A 17,227-nucleotide genomic window follows, 5' to 3' on the forward strand; every position below is an offset into this window, starting at 1 on the left:
GGCCGACCGGCGAACGATGCTTTTCAGACCCGGGCTGCGGTTCGTGTGGCCCAGGTCAATGGCGGAGAGAAAATGGCCGTTGTTGGTGTCATGGCTCACCCGACGGGGGATACGGCGAAACTTGTGCGAGCACCCCTTGAGCCCCTCAGCCGTGAGGGTCGGCAAGAGATGACGCGGCACGCTGATGAACGTGGTCGTGTCCGCACGTACCCGCCCCGTGGTATCGACGCCAAAGTCTATGAAGATGCCGAGACTAGATCTGGAAGGGTACGACCACCCTCCCATCCTCAGATGAGAGTGTGATGGAGCTGGCATCCATCGGATGACGGTAGCAGTGCATACTTGAAGTATATCAAGTTAGTTTGCTCTGCTAGTTGTTACCTTCCTTATTATTGAGGCTTACAGTATGGACTTCGAGTAGCGCTCGGTGGCAAGGTTTTCTCAAGCACAAGGAACTAGAAAGCAGCTTCTCCTAGAAAAACAATACAAGGCTCTATTCTGAACCATAGCTATGATTCCCAGGTCTCTATTTCTCTCACCCGGACCTATGCAGCAAGATATGTGATTCGCTGTTGCAACTGCATACCGCCATGCCTAGAACCACTCATGGTGCACCATACTGTATCAAACAAACCAAATACTAACGTTCCAACCACCGCCCTATGACTGCTGGTAGCAGGCTCCAGCCTTGGGGCTGGTGAAAGACACGCCACTAGGATGGTAGTTCTTGCCTCCCTTGTACGAGTCGCACCAGCTCTGCGGGACGTTGTAGCAGTTGAGCGACAGGTCGCCGTAAATGTCAGAGGAGCTGTAGACCTGTCCCTTCTGGTCGTTCTGGCACGTCCGCTTGGCCCAGGCGTTAAACTGGTCGAAAGATCCGTCCCCCTTGGCCGAGATGGTGACCCAGTTGACAGCCATCACCGGGGTGATGAGGGCGAGGAGTGATAGCTTGACCATTTCTAGTCTTCGTTAGTAATCGACAAAGGACGAATGTATCAAGGTAGCATACTTCGAATATTTGCTGTGTAATTCGCGTGTTCGTATTGTTTCGGGATATGGAGCTTGAGTGCGGTGTCTGTTACACTCCCGATACTAGCGATTACTGAACAGAAGCTATATTTATACGATAATGACTGTCATCCCTAACGCTCGCGACTTCGGATACCACGGATTGAACGAGCCTCGGGCACGCCTAGTAGCTTTTGCATCAAATAATTCTAGAAAGTCAAATTAAATGAGTTGCGAGAGCAAGACCCACCTTACACGGATTTCGGCATGCTCTCAAGATAGTTGCGCTCGCAACTTGAGTTAAAATTCGAACATACGGGGTTAGGTACTTCCCAGCCAATTGCTTAACTATTTACTCAACTAAATACTCCGTACATGAAATCTGTCTTTACATCAAGGAAGTTGCTGTTTGGTGTGCTCTACTAGTATGCTGCATTCGGGCTAATTGCCTTCCCTGGAAAGACCAAAGGTCCAAGTTCGTGAGACTATGACTCGCGTTGGGTCGAACTTTGGCCGGCGATTTAGACCGTGCCGAGCAGAAAATCAATGATCTCCATTACCTGTGGACTATTCCGTTCTCCGCGGCATAGGTCGGTAATCAACGAAGCTTGTATAGTTACGTATGCCGGTTAAAATCCAAGGGCATCTCTGTCCTCTGAGTAAGCGGCGGCGCAGAATGGATATAGTTGCTTGATTTGGAGTACTCTCTTTTTTCTTTTCTTTTTTGGAAGCTCCGAATGCATTATAAGCTCTTCTTCTCCAGCTCTAGAACAACGCTGCCAAGTCAACTTTTGTCCGCGAACTATCAAAGTTGAGATGAACCCCGCCATCTTATGCATATTGTTGCCTTGACCATGCTCATCCTTTAGTCTAAACCACCACGTCAACCATCAGATATCTTTTTCACAACTCTCGTCCACACCGCCTTTCATTTTGTGGACATCTACAAAACCTTCAATCAAAGTCGCGATCACTCTAAACTCTCGACTTGTTCGGAGAGGCTTTTTGAACCCGACCGCTTCAGCATGGTCGATATCCGCTTTATAACAAAAGCGATGGCTGCATTATAAAGATAATCAAATATCATAGGCAGCTAGATCAAGCATCAAATTGAGTTCGTATATGATATATTGTAACGGGTTTGATTGAATTGGCGCCTTCTGTCTTCCGCAGGTGGCTCCTCTGATTATCAGTGGCGAGCGACACGCCAAAGCAACTCGAGAGGAGATAAGTAGATGAACAGTGTCATCCTCGAAACTTCACTCTACAGTAGCCAAGATGAAGCTCAAGGCTTTGGCAACAGCGTGAAGTCTTCATAAGCCATTTTATGCTCTAATCCTCCAAGCCACGCAAAGCCGTTAGAACCTCGGATAGCACCAGCAGTCAAAGTTGTTGCCCTGTCCATTTCCGGATCTAGCGTTGTCAGAACATGATATTCGCATCGAGAAAGCGCCGACGACTTACTGCAGGCACACAAACGACAACGAATCACAATCAGACTAATCAGATGATCAGTGTCTTCGTTGAGATTAGTAAGTATTTCAATGCGAGGGCTACTTACATGACAAAAGCCGCGGCAGGCCTCGATTTGAGACTGATATGCGCATGTCTTAGGCTGTGACGAATCTCACATGTAAGCATAAGATCCCTCAAAATAAAGAGTGTGTCATTCTGTACATACACCCAATGGGGCGTTGTCTTTGGAGCAAGTGATCGTAGCAGATGCCAAAGTCGCCAGGATGGAGATCATAAAGTATTTGGAATGCATGTTATCAGATTGTTGGCCGATGAGTTTGTGGTTTGCCATGCGAAGATTGGTGAAGTAAGGTAGTATCGACCTTTATATACCTTTGGCGTCGTTTCTTGATTTGTGAACTATCTAAGCCATTCTCACTAGGAAGGCGAAAGTACCAGAATGCCCAAGTCTGGTTAAGCGCCTTGTTGAATCCACTTAAATTATATTTTCGCCAAAAGATGCCCAAACCAGTTACTGATTCCGCCCATCCCCATCACCTATATTGACTTGACAACTGGATCTTCTTCCACTTATGCCCATAGCCATTCGGTCTGTGGAATTTCTTTCACAGACCAAATTCCCTTCACGAAAGTTGACAGACGGAGCTTTCGGCTACACAGAGAGAAGATCAGCACGTTTAATATATGCTGACTCGCTGCTGCTCAGTTGGCCGACACATGTGTCAGGCTTTTGCCGTTGGAGATGCCAGAGATTGCCGTGTCCGGAAGCTCACTTCCAGGTATGTACGAACTGTCAGACTGGGCCTTTGCAGGCAAGGCAAGCCGTAAAGAAACAGTTATTTGACCACCACAAGATTCGGGAACCGATCATCACCATGCAAGATATGGGGAAAATGGGTCGATAGGATTTTCACAACAGCCAGGTCGAATTTGACTAGTACATTCATTTACGAGCAACCCGAGCCAACGTTGACGTGAATGTGAAAATCATCGCTCCGATCGAGCTCGGTGGTATATCCTAGCTCATCTCCTGTACGTGTCTCTTCAGAGATTCTTCTATGGGCAATGAAATATTGCAACACGGAATTAGAACAGTGATGAATATTAAAAGCAGCGTACTATGGTCTACATGCATGCATATCAGAAGATCGGCTTAATGACTTAATTGCGCTCGGTTGAGAATGACTGTTTAATTGTTATGATATTCCTTCCAGACTCAAAATTTTTGGGCAAGGATCTAAGCATCCATGAAGATTAACCATCTGAGCCCTGATCCAACTCCAACTTTGCGAAAGGCACCGGAACACCCCGTCATCCAACCACCTAGGGCTGTTCTAGATTAAATCCTTAGGATGCTGTCTAGTTGCAGTCGTTGCAGTGCAAAAGGCAGTTAGTCATGCAGCCAGCACGCTGAAGAGACGACATGCGGTCAGGTCCGCCAAAGTCTAGAAGATATCTGCGTCAGCAATTCGAAACTCGGCAGTCCAGTGAGAGTTTATTGGTGGTATGAGACGGCTATGCTACTTACTGTCGTGGCATTCGGAAGTGCACTTCAGGCAAGTTCCCTGGTAAGGCGCAGCACCGCTGCATCCGGCCATGACGGAAGGGACGATGGCCGCGGCGATGAGGAGGATAGTCTTTGAGAGCTGCATTGTGAAAGATGACTATGGAGTTGTTGAGGAAAGATTTGTTGTATAAGGATGGCTATGGGTGCAGTTAAGTGTGATGATGTTGTAATTGTGGTTGTTGATGTTGCAATCGAGTTTCTTCAACATGGCGAAGACATCTGCCTTTTATAAGTTCTCCAGACTGTCGACAACTTCAAGTAGCCAATCGTCTTCTCTAGAGCCGATTGACAGATCATCCGAGGTCGGTTGAGAGATTTGAAGCCCTAACCCGACGTCACCAATCTCATGATGGAAGGAGCTTAAACATTGCCTCACTCGTTCTCTCGAAGCAGCGTCGCGCTTACAAGAGTGGATAACCTGTGAAAGAGGCTGATGCAAGCATTTAGAGTTATCAATCTCTCTGTGGGTGTGATGTGGAGACTCGCGCAGCGGCCCGCAATCCTATGACCTTGTTCCAGCTCTAGGCATCGACATTCTGCCGGGCTCGAATGGCTTGGTTCGCACTCCCTCGCATTCGAGTATCCATCGGCCCACCGATACCTGTTGATCTCTACTGATACAAGTTGAGCCTAAAGCTTGACTTATGTCTCTGGGGCTGGAAGGATTTTGGTACGGGAAGAGATTATCACATCTTTTCTAAATATTTGGCTCGAATCGTACCATTATAGTAATCTAGTGTCTTGGCAGAGACAACTCTAGCTTCTTCCATGTGTAATCCATGGGCTATCATGAGGGGTTTCTAAGGCTATGCGAGCTCCTGCAAGTTTGAGGGCAAAGTTATGGGCATGGAAGACGCAGTAGTCCACAGCGATTAACCGTTAAAGCCCCTCCCGTCTTCCTGTCCGCTAAATCCAACCTCCCTCGGTGACATTCATGTTCCTAGCCGGACTTCTTGGTGGTCGAGGAGGAGGCCTATTCGCGCCTTCCAGAACACCAGAATCACCTCTCGATACGCTCTTCGATGGGCCGCCGTAATCATAAATAGACGACACAGGAACATTGATGGCTCCCGCATGGAACGGCATCATACTATTCCTCTTTCTCATAGGCGTTACGGGCCCTCCAATCGCAGCCTCATGAGCCAGTCTCTTCTTCTTCCTGGCTCGGTTCCAGATGAAGACCGTCACACCCAGCAAGATGCCAAGAAAGGCAAGTGCTCCGACAATGGCCCCGGTAATTGCAGCAGGCGAGGCTTCGCCAGAGGAACCGGATGTTTCCGAAGGGATTCCAGGTAGCAAAAGACTCGTCTTTGTGGCTATGGTAACTCCAGCTGTGGGGTTGGATAGTTCGGCCGTTCTGGTCGTCTTGGCGTCGCCACTGGTTCTAGGTGAACCATCTTTCGTGGTGGCTGTTAATGTGGCCCCTGGTATGAAGGATTCCGCTATTAGAGTCCCGACACCGGAGACTGAGCTGCATTGTAGGAGTGTGTAAGTTGCAGTATTGTCGATCGAGTGCCAAGTCCAGCAATCCGTGTTAGGATATGGCCCACTGTCCGGTGTTAGTGGCTTGGATGGAACCTCCGTTGGGAAATTGTATATAAGATCGACTTACCAGCAGAGCTGGCCGGGCTCACATGCTCTCGGGGCTTTCGCTGTCTGCACGCAAGTCGTGGGTATGGGACTGCCGCAGCCCATGTAGGACCCGGAGGAGATGCAGTCTGCAGGTGGGTTGACACAGGCATACGGGATGGGCTCTTGTAAGAATCTGTATACTTATTAGCTCATGTCGTTTGTATTGTTTTGCTTGCTGCATTGTGTCGGAAGGGGTGACTTGGGAAGAGGGGCCCTTTACCCGAGACTATTCGTCGAGAGCGGTATCCAACCGCATATCTCTTTCGCTGACGCAACAACATTCTGGGATACCATCGCGGCCATATTCATGCAAAGACGATTTGAGGAAGAAGTCAATTTGGCATTTAAGAGGGGTAGTGATGACAGATCAAGGGGGAAAGAGGAGCATCTCGCGACAGCCGTTTTGTAGTTGCGGCCAAGTGTGGTATGATTCACCGTCCAAGGCGAGCTCGACCAAGAAGGGCGTCAAGCAGCCATAACTCCAGTGATACACTCAAGTATGGGATTTGGCGAGAACTACCAGACGAAAGACCAACTTGATTGATCAAAATCGACCAGCTCAATTATGAGCAAGAAATGTTACCAGGCCTATGTGCTCGAGACTATCAGTCGAATGACAACTGCATCAACCCGAGTCGGCGGTGCCATTGCCTTCAATTCCCACGGGTATACCATAACCAATATCCATCATTACCAAGACAAAACCCACGCCGCAGCCTCGTCGGCTATTATCACGTATCCTTATACAGCAAGCATCACAAGGCCGTAGCTCAAGCTTGCTGCGGCGGCATGTGCATGCCCTCCTTCTGCGGCTGGTATCCCTGGACAATAGGCCCCGTCGACAGACGCGCCTGCACCTCCTTATCCTGCTGGATGAGAGCGCAGCAGCCGCACCAGTAGCTCACGCAGCAGTCAGAGCCGCCGGAGCCCTTGATGCCGAAGCGCTCGCGGATCTCGCCGCGCTTCATCATGGCGTAGATCCAGCCGCAGCCGGTGAACCAGGTGATGCCGCACATGAGCAGGCAGTCTGTGTTGATGGCCTCGTACGTCTGCATTGTGGGGTCGCGCATGCGCTCTGAGGTCTTACCGAGAACTGTTGGGTGATCTGTGTTAGTCGAGGGGCTTTTGGGTTGAAGGTTAGGAGTGGAGAGTGTAAGAGGGGGACCTACGCAAGCATGGGAGACAGGTTCCCACGATACAGGTATCACAAGGACCGCAGTCCATCAGGCTTGACTGCCATTCTTGGGTCTGGACATTGGCGCCTTGAACGTATTCTTGCTGCATTGTCTGCTGGTGCTGGGGTTGGGGCTGGTGCTGGAGCTGCTGCTGTTGAGGTTGCTGTTGCTCATAGTACTGCTGCTGTTGCTGCTGCGGTTGCATTTGAGGCTGCATCTGGGGCTGCTGGTATTCCGCCTTGGGTTGCTGTGAGTAATCCATGTTGACAAGCTGCGGTGGTGCTTGGTGCTGGTGATGATCAGTGTCAAAGATGATCTATAAGAAGATGGGGGATTCCAGAAACAGAGAAACGTCGAAGAGAGCGTCAAGAAGCCGGCGAACGAGGGTGAGGGATACCGTGGTCTGATATACAGCGAGTGGGCTTCATGTAAGACAAGACACGAGCAACGCTTCAGCAAACGGGCTGACGGCTGAAGGAATTAATACGGGCTGGACGAATGCAGACGGCCGATTGCATCTCGAAAGTGACCGCATTTGGCTTAACGGGTGGTGCCCAAGTAGCATAACCAGTGGTCACACAAGAACAGTAGCTCTATCTCGTAGCTGAAAAAAATGGGAATAAGAACAAGCTTCACCACAAATTACCTCGTCCCCAGTCCACACGCGCTAGTGTAGGCTGCTGCACGACAACGCCAATAGGCGTTTTTGATGACTTTGAGACAGGGACGTGCTTCTCGCTTGAGGGAATGAGGCCTTGCTCATGTCAAGCACTGTTCTCCGGTTCTCTAACCATTCCTCTGGAGTCTGGCAGGCCCATGAAGTTCGTAGCCTTGGTAGCGTTTTGGATGGAGAGATGAACATCCCCACAAGTCCTTCACTCACCTGTCGGCTGCCTGAATCCTGTGCGTCCGAGCTATCGCAAGAACTTTGTAGCTGATGAGCGCCGGCGTAAGAAGAATATGTCAGACCATGACCCGTGAATTCATTACACACTCGGCGAGTCGGCATGCCCTTCGTCCTCGACCTCTCGTTTCCCCCCTGTGGCTTGCTGGTTGAAGCGGTGATTGGAGACTTTGCTAATAGAGACAGCAACCGGCTCATGCACCACGGCGGGGACGCTAGGCCCGACAATGTTGGATTGGCGTCCTAGGGCTGAGCTTGGCGGGCAAGGGGGATTTCGCGAGGCAGATTGAGGGCTGTGTTTAGCACTTCCTCTTCATGTAAGGGGTATTGACTTTATCTTGGTTCCTGTAGGTATCTCTTCGTGAGACGATGGGATTAGGAGTCGCTGACTGTTGGCACGTGGTGATCGAGTGTGTAACATGAGAGACAGTGCCATTGATCGCAGTGTCTTTGGCTTCTACGCTTCGCTTCTTCCCTCCAAGTTGGGAAGAAATGCCTGCCGGGTGTGGGCCGGGCCTCACTCCGTCGTGTCTCCAGTGAACGGGCTCGGGCGATCCAGAGACGGGGCCAACTGTGATCGGCGCGACTAACGTAGGCAGACACAACTTTGAGTTGATCCTGACCGTGGTGTTCGAACATGAGTCGTGGAGAAAGGAGCGTGAGAAGAAGCGTGAGTGAGTTGTTCAAAGCTCAGCTCAGCTCAGCTCACCGCACTCGAACCCGATAGCTGCGACGATTCTAACGAATGTGTGGAAACGGTCCCCCGAATTCAGGTTAGGATTTCCAGGCCTTGCAGCGGTCCCCTTTTCCAAGCCCCTTGCAAGTTCCTGTGGTTACACCCACTAAACCCCGTCATTCCATCTCATCTTACCATTTTGAAGGGTCCTAAGGAATGAAGTAAGACCTCAGATGCGACTTTTTCAAAGGGGCCTTAGCTCTATTCATGGTCTGTCATTACCCCAGCCTGACTTACTTTGCTGCTAGATCATCTGGCACACTGTTCGTGTCTTGTGGTCAAAAGTCGTCTGACAAAGGGGACAACAATTGATACAGCGTCTGTTCATCGTGTCAAAATGTATGCCGCCTAGCAATCTTGATGGGTATGCTCTTCAGGGGCCCTCTTTTTGCAATACACCCCCGAAGATGCACGGTACTTGTTGCCGGAGCAGTCTCCGGCATATTGACTCAAGATACACATCACGCCTCTTCATTCACCTCACCAACCTCATCCAGATCTTCCTTCCCTTCACCCTTCCTCTTATCACGAACCCTCTTGCTCATGATGACGTAATCCGGCACGAACACTTTTCCAAATCGCAACTTCCTCTCCACGGGAGACAGCGCATCAATCTCGAAGCCAAGCTTCTCATAGAACGCGCGTGCATCCGCGTTGGAGATGAAGCAGGTTAGCATCACCTTTTCAATTATCGGAATGCTCTCTGCCACTTTTACGAGGAAATCCATAAGTGTACGGCCCACGCCCGTGCTGCATCGTATTCTGGTCAGTTTCTCTTCGCGGTATTGACAACTGGAGGTGTGGGCTGCCGGCGTGAGATCCGGATTGTCCCCCGGGTTGGTGCTGGGCACTGAGCCGAGCCCCTCGGCTGCCAGTCCCCGCCTCAGGTTACCCTCATCCGGGCTTATCTTTCGAGCAGGAATAGACGGAGGAAGGATCCAAAAACTCACCCTCGTAATTCCTCAAGGAGGTGAATCTCATAGCAGTACACCACAGCCTCACCCTCTTCAAAGGTAGGCATCAGGCTAGTGAACCCACAAATCTTGTCCTCCACAGCCTTTCTGACCACCTCAGACTCGTCACTACTAGCAGTGGCTTTGTCAGGGATTGACGCATCAGACTTTTTGACGATGATGTATCTTAATCCTTCACTCTTCATCTCCCTCATCTTATGCCCCGGCCGCCACCCATCTTTTGAAGCGCGGTAATCGGCGCCGCTTGTGTAGTCGATGAGATGGAAGCACGCCTGCAGCTCACCCTGTGAGAGCTGCGACGGGGACTTGAGTGAGAGGGTGTACAACGTGCCGCTCTTGGGATGCGTCCAATTCGTCCACTCGGGGCTGGCATCATGGTGTGAGATGTGAGCGCCCGTGAGAGGTTCGGAGCTATCTTGAGATACGCCTGCGTGGATGTGAGACGAACCTGGGCTGGAGATGGTCTCTGACAAAGTCGGCGTCGGATTTGCGGTTCGCTGCCTCGATGGGGTTGGTTGGGGCCCTGCGGCGCTTGCGGGGTGGTGCCATTCTTCCGTCAGAGATGGGAGGAGATATATGAGCTCTGTGGCTTGTCTATATGGCAATACGAAGAGGAAGGGATAAACGAAGATGAATTTTGCGATCCGATTCTTCAAGACTTGTGTGACTTTGGAGGCTGGAAGCTCGGTGTAAAGACACATTCTAAGGTACATTACCTCAGTTTACAGAGCTCTTTCTCTCAGCGAGACCCTTGCCGAGCACCGGCTCCAAGTCCCGAAGTTTCCCCGTCCTAACCTCATCCACTCCAAAAAGTTTCCACACCACGCCCGGGGAGCGCCAATTGGCTTTGAAAGCATGAAAGCGCAGCACTCTCATTTGATATAGGTATGTGAGAAATTCCGACGTCCAAATGAGACGAAATCCATTCAAATCTCATGCTCTTTTCGCAGATGTATTCGGATCCTCCCATTACTCGGCCCTAATGCCCTTCAAAACCCCCCTGTGGTCAATTGTCCGCAGCTACTCTACCCGGCCAGCCAGGTCGCGGCTGGGGAAGAAGGCCTTGAGTCTGGATCATGTAAGAACCATAAATATAACACTCTCACGTCAAGTCTTTCCCTCGATTTTCTACATAAGAATGGCGTTCAAGCATCTGGATGAATAAATGCGTAGAATTGACATATAGATGCTCATACTCTCAATAGTTCCTCCAGAGATCCCGCGTGATATCCCTCTACCGCGAAATCATCCGCGGCACACGGCGCATCGCCGACCCAAACACCCGCGCGGAGTCAAGACGATATGCCCGCGATGAGTTTGAGCGTCACCGCGATGTGACGGATCTCGTAAGCTCCCATATTATTTCTCATTCATACAGGACTGACAATACCCTGCTCTAGGGACATATCCGCTATCTCATCTCAACAGGCAAGACGGAGTGGCAGGGCATGGAACGATACGTTGACGGAATGTAGACTTCTTTCTCATCATTGTAAAACCAGTAAAAAGAATCTTTGTATAATACACACCACAAAAGGTCTAATCCTCGCTGCCATTTGCTTCTACAGCTTGCAAGGTGCCCAGTGATGGAGGGGGATCTTTCTAAAACTCCAGTGGGACAATGGTATCGATCCCATGGTCGTCTCTCAAAACTTGTCTACAGTCGCAACATCCTCACATGCTATCGCTCGCCCAATGCCCCTTGACACCAAGCTCTGAGCTCCTCTCGCCCCTCCTCTTCTGTATGGTACAAGGTCTTCATACACACGGCTCCGTTGATAGTATCCTTCTCTAGTCCCAAGAACCAAAGATTCTCTTATGACTGGCGCTGTTTGTGTCTGGGGTTCGCCTTGCAGATGACGTACAGGTATCCGTTATGTCTCTTGCCCGCCTTGCGTCTGACAATCTGTCGCGCATAAAGTTAGCAGAAAAACCCCATACCAAAGCTCAGCTTCACAATTCGAATCCCTCCCTCCTCGTCCGTCCCAGTGTCCTCAATTCCCCTTCTCCGAATCGACCTAGCCCATCCCCCAACGGCCTTTCCCCTCTCCCATAAACACGGAAAAAGGCAAAAACGTACCTTGCAGTGCTCACACCTCTTCTTGACGGAGCTGTGCACCTTCATCCCCCTCGTCTGCTGCACCACGGCATTCACCACGCCCGAGGCACTCTTTCCGACCTGCGTGAGCATCGACTCGCTCTTTTGCGCCGGCTGCTTCGTCAGGATCGCCGTCGAGAGGGCGCGCGTCGCCGTGGCTGCTGCCGTAGTGCTGGCGGCGCGGGGGATCGTTGCGCGGGCGGTGCTGAGAGTCAGGGCCCTGAGGGAGACGGCGAGAGTAGAAGCCATGCTGTAGTCTTTTCTCGGTTTTCCTGGTCGATGTTTTCGTCGGGTGAAATATGAGGGGAAGGGTCGAACACAGTGGGAGTCGAGAGCTTGGGCTCTGGTGCGTTGAAAAGTCTGATGGGTGGTGAGACACGAGAATTGTCGATTGAGAGCTGTCCGGAGCTACGGGAGCCGTATTTCGTGGTGAGGCGTGGAGCTTCGCGATGCCGACTGCTCTGGTGGTGAAGGGGGCCTGGATGGCCTCAGTTGGAGCATTTTCGACGCTTGGCGCTCATCACGTGTTGCTAATGTCCGTGCGCTTATCGGGACATGAACTCTTATCGCCCAACTGCGGTATCGGACGAAAAGGTACCGACAATGGGATGCGATGATTCAATTTGAATGTTGGGCATAACAAATCGTATTCAACATTAGCGGAAAGAAGCACGTTCATGTAAATAACTTCTAATTGAGTTTGAATAGTCTATCTACAAGAGGCGGCTTTTCTTCCTCCCCAACCTGCACCAGCATGCGTGATATCTCCCAATGTTCCGTTTTCTGTCACCCAAATTTTTGCAGAAACGCCCAGCGCCGTACGAAAATCAACCGAGTAAACGGGGTTTCCAAGCCTCCATTCCTCTAACTACGGAGGAAAGTCTTAAAGACGGCCGACTGGGTGCAGTCCTCCCACGGATATCCAATCTCGGTCAAGAACGTCTCCAATTGATCAACCTCGTTATCGGGGCACAGGATGCCCGCTAAGATCTTACCCGTGTCACCGCCGTAGTTACGGTAGTTGAACAAACTGATGTTGAACTTGGGGCGCAAAGTCATGAGGAACTTCTCCAAAGCTCCAGGTCGCTCAGGGAAGTTGAACATGTACAGGCGCTCGTTGGGCACGTTGGAGCGACCACCAACGAGGTACCGAATGTGGCTCTTGGCGAGCTCGTCGCCGGAGAGGTCCGTCACCGACATGTCGTGCGACCTGATGCGCTCCAGGAGCATCTGCAGCTCCTGCGTTCTTTGCGACGCGGGGGCGGTCAGGGAGATACCAATGAGAACGTTGGCGACTTCGTCGGTGGCGTAGCGGTATGAGAACTCAGTCACGGAGTGAGGCATGATGCTGGTGATGAGGTTGGAGAAGGCACCGGGCTTCTCAGGGATGCTGACCGCCAGCAGAGCCTCCTTGCCCTCGCCAAGGGTGGCGCGCTCAGCGACAAAGCGCAGCCTATCAAAGTTCATGTTGGCGCCAGAGGTGACAGCCACCATGGTCTTGCGGCGATCGCTCGGGTTCTGAGCGACGTATTTCTTGAGACCGGCGATGGAGAGGGCGCCAGCGGGCTCGAGACCGGCGCGGGTGTCGTCGTACATGTCCTTGATGGCCGCGCAGACTTCGTCGGTGGTGACTTGGATAACCTCGTCCACGACATCCTTGCAGAGGCGGAACGTCTCCTCGCCGACGGTCTTGACGGCGGCACCGTCTGCAAAGAGGCCGACGCTGTCCAACACCACTCGCTCACCCTTGGCCAAGGACTGGACCAGCGCATTGGCGTCGTAGGTCTCGACACCAATGATCTTGACGTGGGGCGCCATGCGCTTCACATAGACACCGATTCCGGAGATGAGGCCACCACCTCCGACACAGCAGAAGATAGCATCGAGCTTGGACATGTTGATCTGGCCAAACAGTTCCATACCAATGGTTCCCTGGCCCGCGATGACGTACGGGTCGTCAAAGGGGGGGATGTTGATCAGGCCGTCCTGCGCCGCTCTCCGGCCGCACTCCTCCTTGGCGGCATCAAAATCGGCACCGTGCAAGACGACGTGTCCGCCCAGGCGCGCGACATTGAGGTGCTTGATGCTGGGTGTGGCTTCTGGCATGACAATGGTGGCGGGGATCTTGAGCTTGCGGGCCGAGTAGGCGACGCCCTGAGCGTGGTTGCCGGCGGAGCAGCAGACGACGCCCTTCCAGCTGACGGCGGGGTCGAGGTGAGCCATCTTGTTGTAGGCGCCGCGCAGCTTGAAGCTGAAGACGGGCTGCTGGTCCTCGCGCTTGAGGAGAACATTGCACTCGAGTCGGTTGCTGAGGTTGACGGCGGGCTGGAGCGGTGTGACCTTGCAGGCTTCGTAAACGCGGGACGTTGCGGCGGCGATCATTCGGAGGTACTAGAGGCGCACACAAAAGTTTAGCAGTGATCCCAATTGAGCCATTGTCATTGTTGTTGGGGATTGTCCTCACGTCTGGGTGGCCATCAGGCAGCAGAAAGTCCTCGGGAACAACACCCTTGATGCGGCTTCTTCTCTCTTCTGGCGGCGTGGACGGGTTGGCGCTGTACTCGGTCAAGGACATGCCGGCGGGCTGCGGTGTTCGTGGGCGCGGCTGGTGGTCGCCATTCACGCCATTGAGGGTTCCGTTGGTCATGACGGCGACGACGGGGGGCTCTGCGTTCTCTGACATTGTCGTGATGTCGTGGGAGAGTTGTTTGTGAGAAGAAAAGAAGTCACTTGGCCCGGGACAGAGGTAGAAGAATCGTCCAGGAAAGAGTCACGAACGGCGGGCCCCAACAACCTAATGAACGGGACCAGACCGGCCTGAATTAAACTGGAAATTTGTTCATAGTGGGGCAGATATCGGAGCGCAAGTCGGGCTCGCGGGGTAGAACATCAGACGGTTTTTCTTGCGGTGTGTTGGCCAGCGCTGCCGTCCACGCCCTGTCAGCAGCTTCTCTGGCGCTGAGGATTGGCTGTGGCACCCATGTACCTGCTGTAGCGTCAGCAAGGGCGTCGCGAACCCCCTGCCGTCAGTGTCCGTCACGCTGGGAGTTGAGGGCGACATCGCTGACACTGCAGACCGGGGTATCTTATCGGGCATGGACTGTGCGTCACATCATCTTATCCGATAAAGTGTCGATAAGGCACCTGTTGATAAGAATCCGAGCTGCACGAAATGTGGCTGGGGAGAGCAAGTTAAGCCACACGGCGCCGGCCGGGATTTGCCGCAAATCTGCTCAAGGGTCGAAGCTCTGGGCGCCGTGCAGCCAGTCCCCGAAAGCTAGGAGGGTCTCGGAGTCCATTTCATCATCGAATTCGCCGACCACTGCAGTTTGGGGGGAACAATCGCACGACTAACTCCCAACTCCTCGAGGACGACTTCTTCGACCACCACAACGTCAATTGCAAACCGCCAACATGCCCGGCCCAGACGGAAAACCCTCGTTGCTCGATCAGCCTATGCCATCGTCTTTTGACGAGAACAAGTAAGCCAACCTGCCCGCCACTCTCGGGCTTTGCAGGAGCTTGCACATCACCAAAGTCCAGGGTTTGGAGGTTTGCTAACCCACGCACGCGACTCGCAGCGAATTTTACGATGAGCGCGTTCTTCACAAGGCCTTCCGCAAGCTCAAGGAAGAGCCTCTGATTCCTCTTGGTAAGTAATTGCTTTCACCACTACCCCTCTCTCCCCCGGAAACCTGCTGCGTCGAACATTTCTAACCAGCGTCGCAAACACAGGCTGTGGTCTGACCGTCTTCGCCTTCGTCAATGCCTGGCGCGCAACCCGCCGCGGCGACGCCAGACAAGCCAACAAGATGTTCCGGGCCCGTGTCGCCGCCCAGGGCTTCACTGTCTTCGCCATGCTCGCCGGTAGCATGTACTACAACAAGGACCGCGAACGCACCGCCGAGCTGCGCAAGATCAAGGAGGCCAAGGACGCCGAGGAGCAGCGCCAGCGCTGGATCCGTGAACTCGAGGCCCGCGACGAGGAGGAAAAGGCGCTCAAGGCGAGGATGTTGCAGAGGAGAGCGAGGCTCGATGCCAAGAACACTGGCGAAGATACGTTGGCCGAGGGAGAGCAGGGCAAGACTGGGGGTGTCCTCGGCGCGCTGGGCTTGTCGGCGTGGAAGAAGCCTGAGGAGGGAGACGCTACTGCAACTGAGAAGCCGGCTGAGGAGAAGGCGCAGAAGAAGGAGAATCCGAAGAGCTCGCTTGGTGCCATTGGCGAGATTTACGGCAGAAAGCCGTCGCCGTCGTCAGCCGAAGGGTCATCAGAAGAGCCCAAGAAATAAGGCTGAATAGGGGGAAATCGACATTCTGATTTGTATCACATCACGGCTACTTTGTACAGTACTGGCATTGGCATCGACGTCTAGGACGGGCACATTGTCTCATTGAAGACTCCGCTCCGTCGTATATAAAACCGGGGGCAGCCGGCGGCGCATCTGGGTTGAATTGAACGATTATCTAATGTTTTGACAGAGGCAGGAGATGAAATCAGCCTTGGCAAAGCTGACCTGTCACTTAGCAGGCCACTTCTCGTATACCTATCCTCAGAAACGAGCAGCATAACGCTACAGATGACCGGCTGAAATGGGGCATTCCGGTGGGTTTATGGTTGACTCTGTGCAAGCTTCACGACGGCCTTAGCACCGACCCAGTGTGAACGGTATGGCCGTGAGGCGAGAGCAACGGAGCCTAGCTCGCTTGGTTTTGGATTTACAGTCCAGTGTCGTGTGTTTGCTGTTTATGCGAGTAAATCGTTGCATGACTCCGTGCAGTTGTGGATAGTCCAGGAACCTGGAATACCTGGGCCGAAGATCGGCATTTCGTCAAAGGACCAAACTCTGATAAACTTTGCCGTGTTATTTGGACGTCCTTTACGGCACCCGCCAGTATGGATGATCACAACGTACCACGGCAAGGATTTTGGTGAAACAAGGAAAATGCCCATTAAATTTGGGAGGCATCACTACTTAAGATGACCTGGAACTCTTCTATGAGAGAATCCCCCCTCTTCAATTGGCAATAACGCCATCCACGCAGCCTTGCAACTTATTGTCAAGTGAGTGACTCCCCATAACTTGATTTTCAGAGCAAAGGACTTATCAGTAATTGCAGTATGAAGGCTACCACCATCTTTGCCGCCACTCTGGCATCGCTTTCATGGATTGTACAAGGATGCGCCAACTACAAGTTCTGTCATTGCTACGACGATAACGGCATGCCCAACGACTTGGCCACCAACATTATATGCCCCGGCAACCTGGAGTCGAGGACGGAGTTTGGCGTCACATTCAAGGAGTGCCACTACTACAAGAACTATTTCTTCCTCTATAGTGCGTTGGAAAATTGCGATATCAGGCGGCGGTGCAAGGCTGCCGGCGCGACGGGGGCGGACTCGAGCTGTAGAGACAAGGTGGAATAGGTGAATTAGGGAAGACCTGCCGGGGTTGGGCAGTCGAATACTCATGAATTTCATCACAGAGTCTCTTGATTCTATGTATCCGTCAACGTATTATGTTCCAAAGGTGTATCCCTCAATTTGGTCTCATTACTTCCATCACTTGAGACGGGACAGTTGCCCAGAAGCGTAGAAGGGGTATGCACTAATCCTGAGTGTAGCGCTACTCTCACTGTAGCTTACGGGTCCGATTTTC

At 52.3% G+C, this 17,227-nt stretch overlaps 8 protein-coding genes across 8 annotated transcripts; 3 read left to right on the plus strand and 5 right to left on the minus strand.

Moving 5' to 3' along the window:
* Positions 1 to 4,884: 4,884 nt before the first annotated feature.
* BDZ83DRAFT_79191 (uncharacterized protein) lies at positions 4,885 to 6,222 on the minus strand. Its single transcript, XM_060515743.1, has 3 exons — positions 5,904 to 6,222; positions 5,664 to 5,816; positions 4,885 to 5,600 (listed from the first exon to the last, which is right to left on the minus strand). The coding sequence occupies exons 1-3, from the start codon at positions 5,990 to 5,992 to the stop codon at positions 4,958 to 4,960; spliced, it is 885 nt and encodes a 294-aa protein (XP_060359738.1). The 5' UTR covers positions 5,993 to 6,222; the 3' UTR covers positions 4,885 to 4,957.
* Positions 6,223 to 6,453: 231 nt separating this feature from the next.
* Positions 6,454 to 6,967, minus strand: BDZ83DRAFT_589303 (PLAC8 family protein; the record flags this gene model as incomplete). Its single annotated transcript, XM_060506220.1, has 2 exons — positions 6,454 to 6,776; positions 6,853 to 6,967. 2 exons carry the CDS (start codon positions 6,965 to 6,967, stop codon positions 6,454 to 6,456), a joined length of 438 nt encoding a protein of 145 aa, XP_060359739.1.
* Positions 6,968 to 8,959: 1,992 nt separating this feature from the next.
* BDZ83DRAFT_589277 (acetyltransferase) lies at positions 8,960 to 10,021 on the minus strand (the record flags this gene model as incomplete). The annotated part of the gene is made up of 3 exons (XM_060506218.1): positions 8,960 to 9,248; positions 9,449 to 9,838; positions 9,921 to 10,021. The coding sequence occupies 3 exons, from the start codon at positions 10,019 to 10,021 to the stop codon at positions 8,960 to 8,962; spliced, it is 780 nt and encodes a 259-aa protein (XP_060359740.1).
* A 268-nt stretch (positions 10,022 to 10,289) lies between these two features.
* On the plus strand, positions 10,290 to 11,170 carry BDZ83DRAFT_79284 (complex 1 protein). The gene is made up of 4 exons (XM_060515768.1): positions 10,290 to 10,361; positions 10,423 to 10,550; positions 10,678 to 10,818; positions 10,873 to 11,170. The coding sequence occupies exons 2-4, from the start codon at positions 10,455 to 10,457 to the stop codon at positions 10,945 to 10,947; spliced, it is 312 nt and encodes a 103-aa protein (XP_060359741.1). The 5' UTR covers positions 10,290 to 10,361; positions 10,423 to 10,454; the 3' UTR covers positions 10,948 to 11,170.
* Positions 10,843 to 11,919, minus strand: BDZ83DRAFT_79233 (ribosomal protein L36-domain-containing protein). Its single transcript, XM_060515753.1, has 2 exons — positions 11,553 to 11,919; positions 10,843 to 11,378 (listed from the first exon to the last, which is right to left on the minus strand). Exons 1-2 carry the CDS (start codon positions 11,817 to 11,819, stop codon positions 11,289 to 11,291), a joined length of 357 nt encoding a protein of 118 aa, XP_060359742.1. The 5' UTR covers positions 11,820 to 11,919; the 3' UTR covers positions 10,843 to 11,288.
* Positions 11,920 to 12,181: 262 nt separating this feature from the next.
* BDZ83DRAFT_744468 (threonine ammonia-lyase) lies at positions 12,182 to 14,408 on the minus strand. The gene is made up of 2 exons (XM_060513159.1): positions 14,035 to 14,408; positions 12,182 to 13,961 (listed from the first exon to the last, which is right to left on the minus strand). Exons 1-2 carry the CDS (start codon positions 14,251 to 14,253, stop codon positions 12,435 to 12,437), a joined length of 1,746 nt encoding a protein of 581 aa, XP_060359743.1. The 5' UTR covers positions 14,254 to 14,408; the 3' UTR covers positions 12,182 to 12,434.
* Positions 14,409 to 14,984: 576 nt separating this feature from the next.
* On the plus strand, positions 14,985 to 15,859 carry BDZ83DRAFT_589259 (hypoxia induced protein conserved region-domain-containing protein; the record flags this gene model as incomplete). The annotated part of the gene is made up of 3 exons (XM_060506216.1): positions 14,985 to 15,052; positions 15,152 to 15,222; positions 15,306 to 15,859. The coding sequence occupies 3 exons, from the start codon at positions 14,985 to 14,987 to the stop codon at positions 15,857 to 15,859; spliced, it is 693 nt and encodes a 230-aa protein (XP_060359744.1).
* Positions 15,860 to 16,689: 830 nt separating this feature from the next.
* BDZ83DRAFT_756735 (uncharacterized protein) lies at positions 16,690 to 16,995 on the plus strand (the record flags this gene model as incomplete). Its single annotated transcript, XM_060514788.1, has 1 exon — positions 16,690 to 16,995. One exon carries the CDS (start codon positions 16,690 to 16,692, stop codon positions 16,993 to 16,995), a length of 306 nt encoding a protein of 101 aa, XP_060359745.1.
* Between the last annotated feature and the right edge of the window lie 232 nt (positions 16,996 to 17,227).

Source organism: Colletotrichum acutatum (assembly GCF_030867785.1).
Source record: "Colletotrichum acutatum strain CBS 112980 chromosome Unknown BDZ83scaffold_137, whole genome shotgun sequence".
Taxonomy (NCBI): domain Eukaryota; kingdom Fungi; phylum Ascomycota; class Sordariomycetes; order Glomerellales; family Glomerellaceae; genus Colletotrichum; species Colletotrichum acutatum.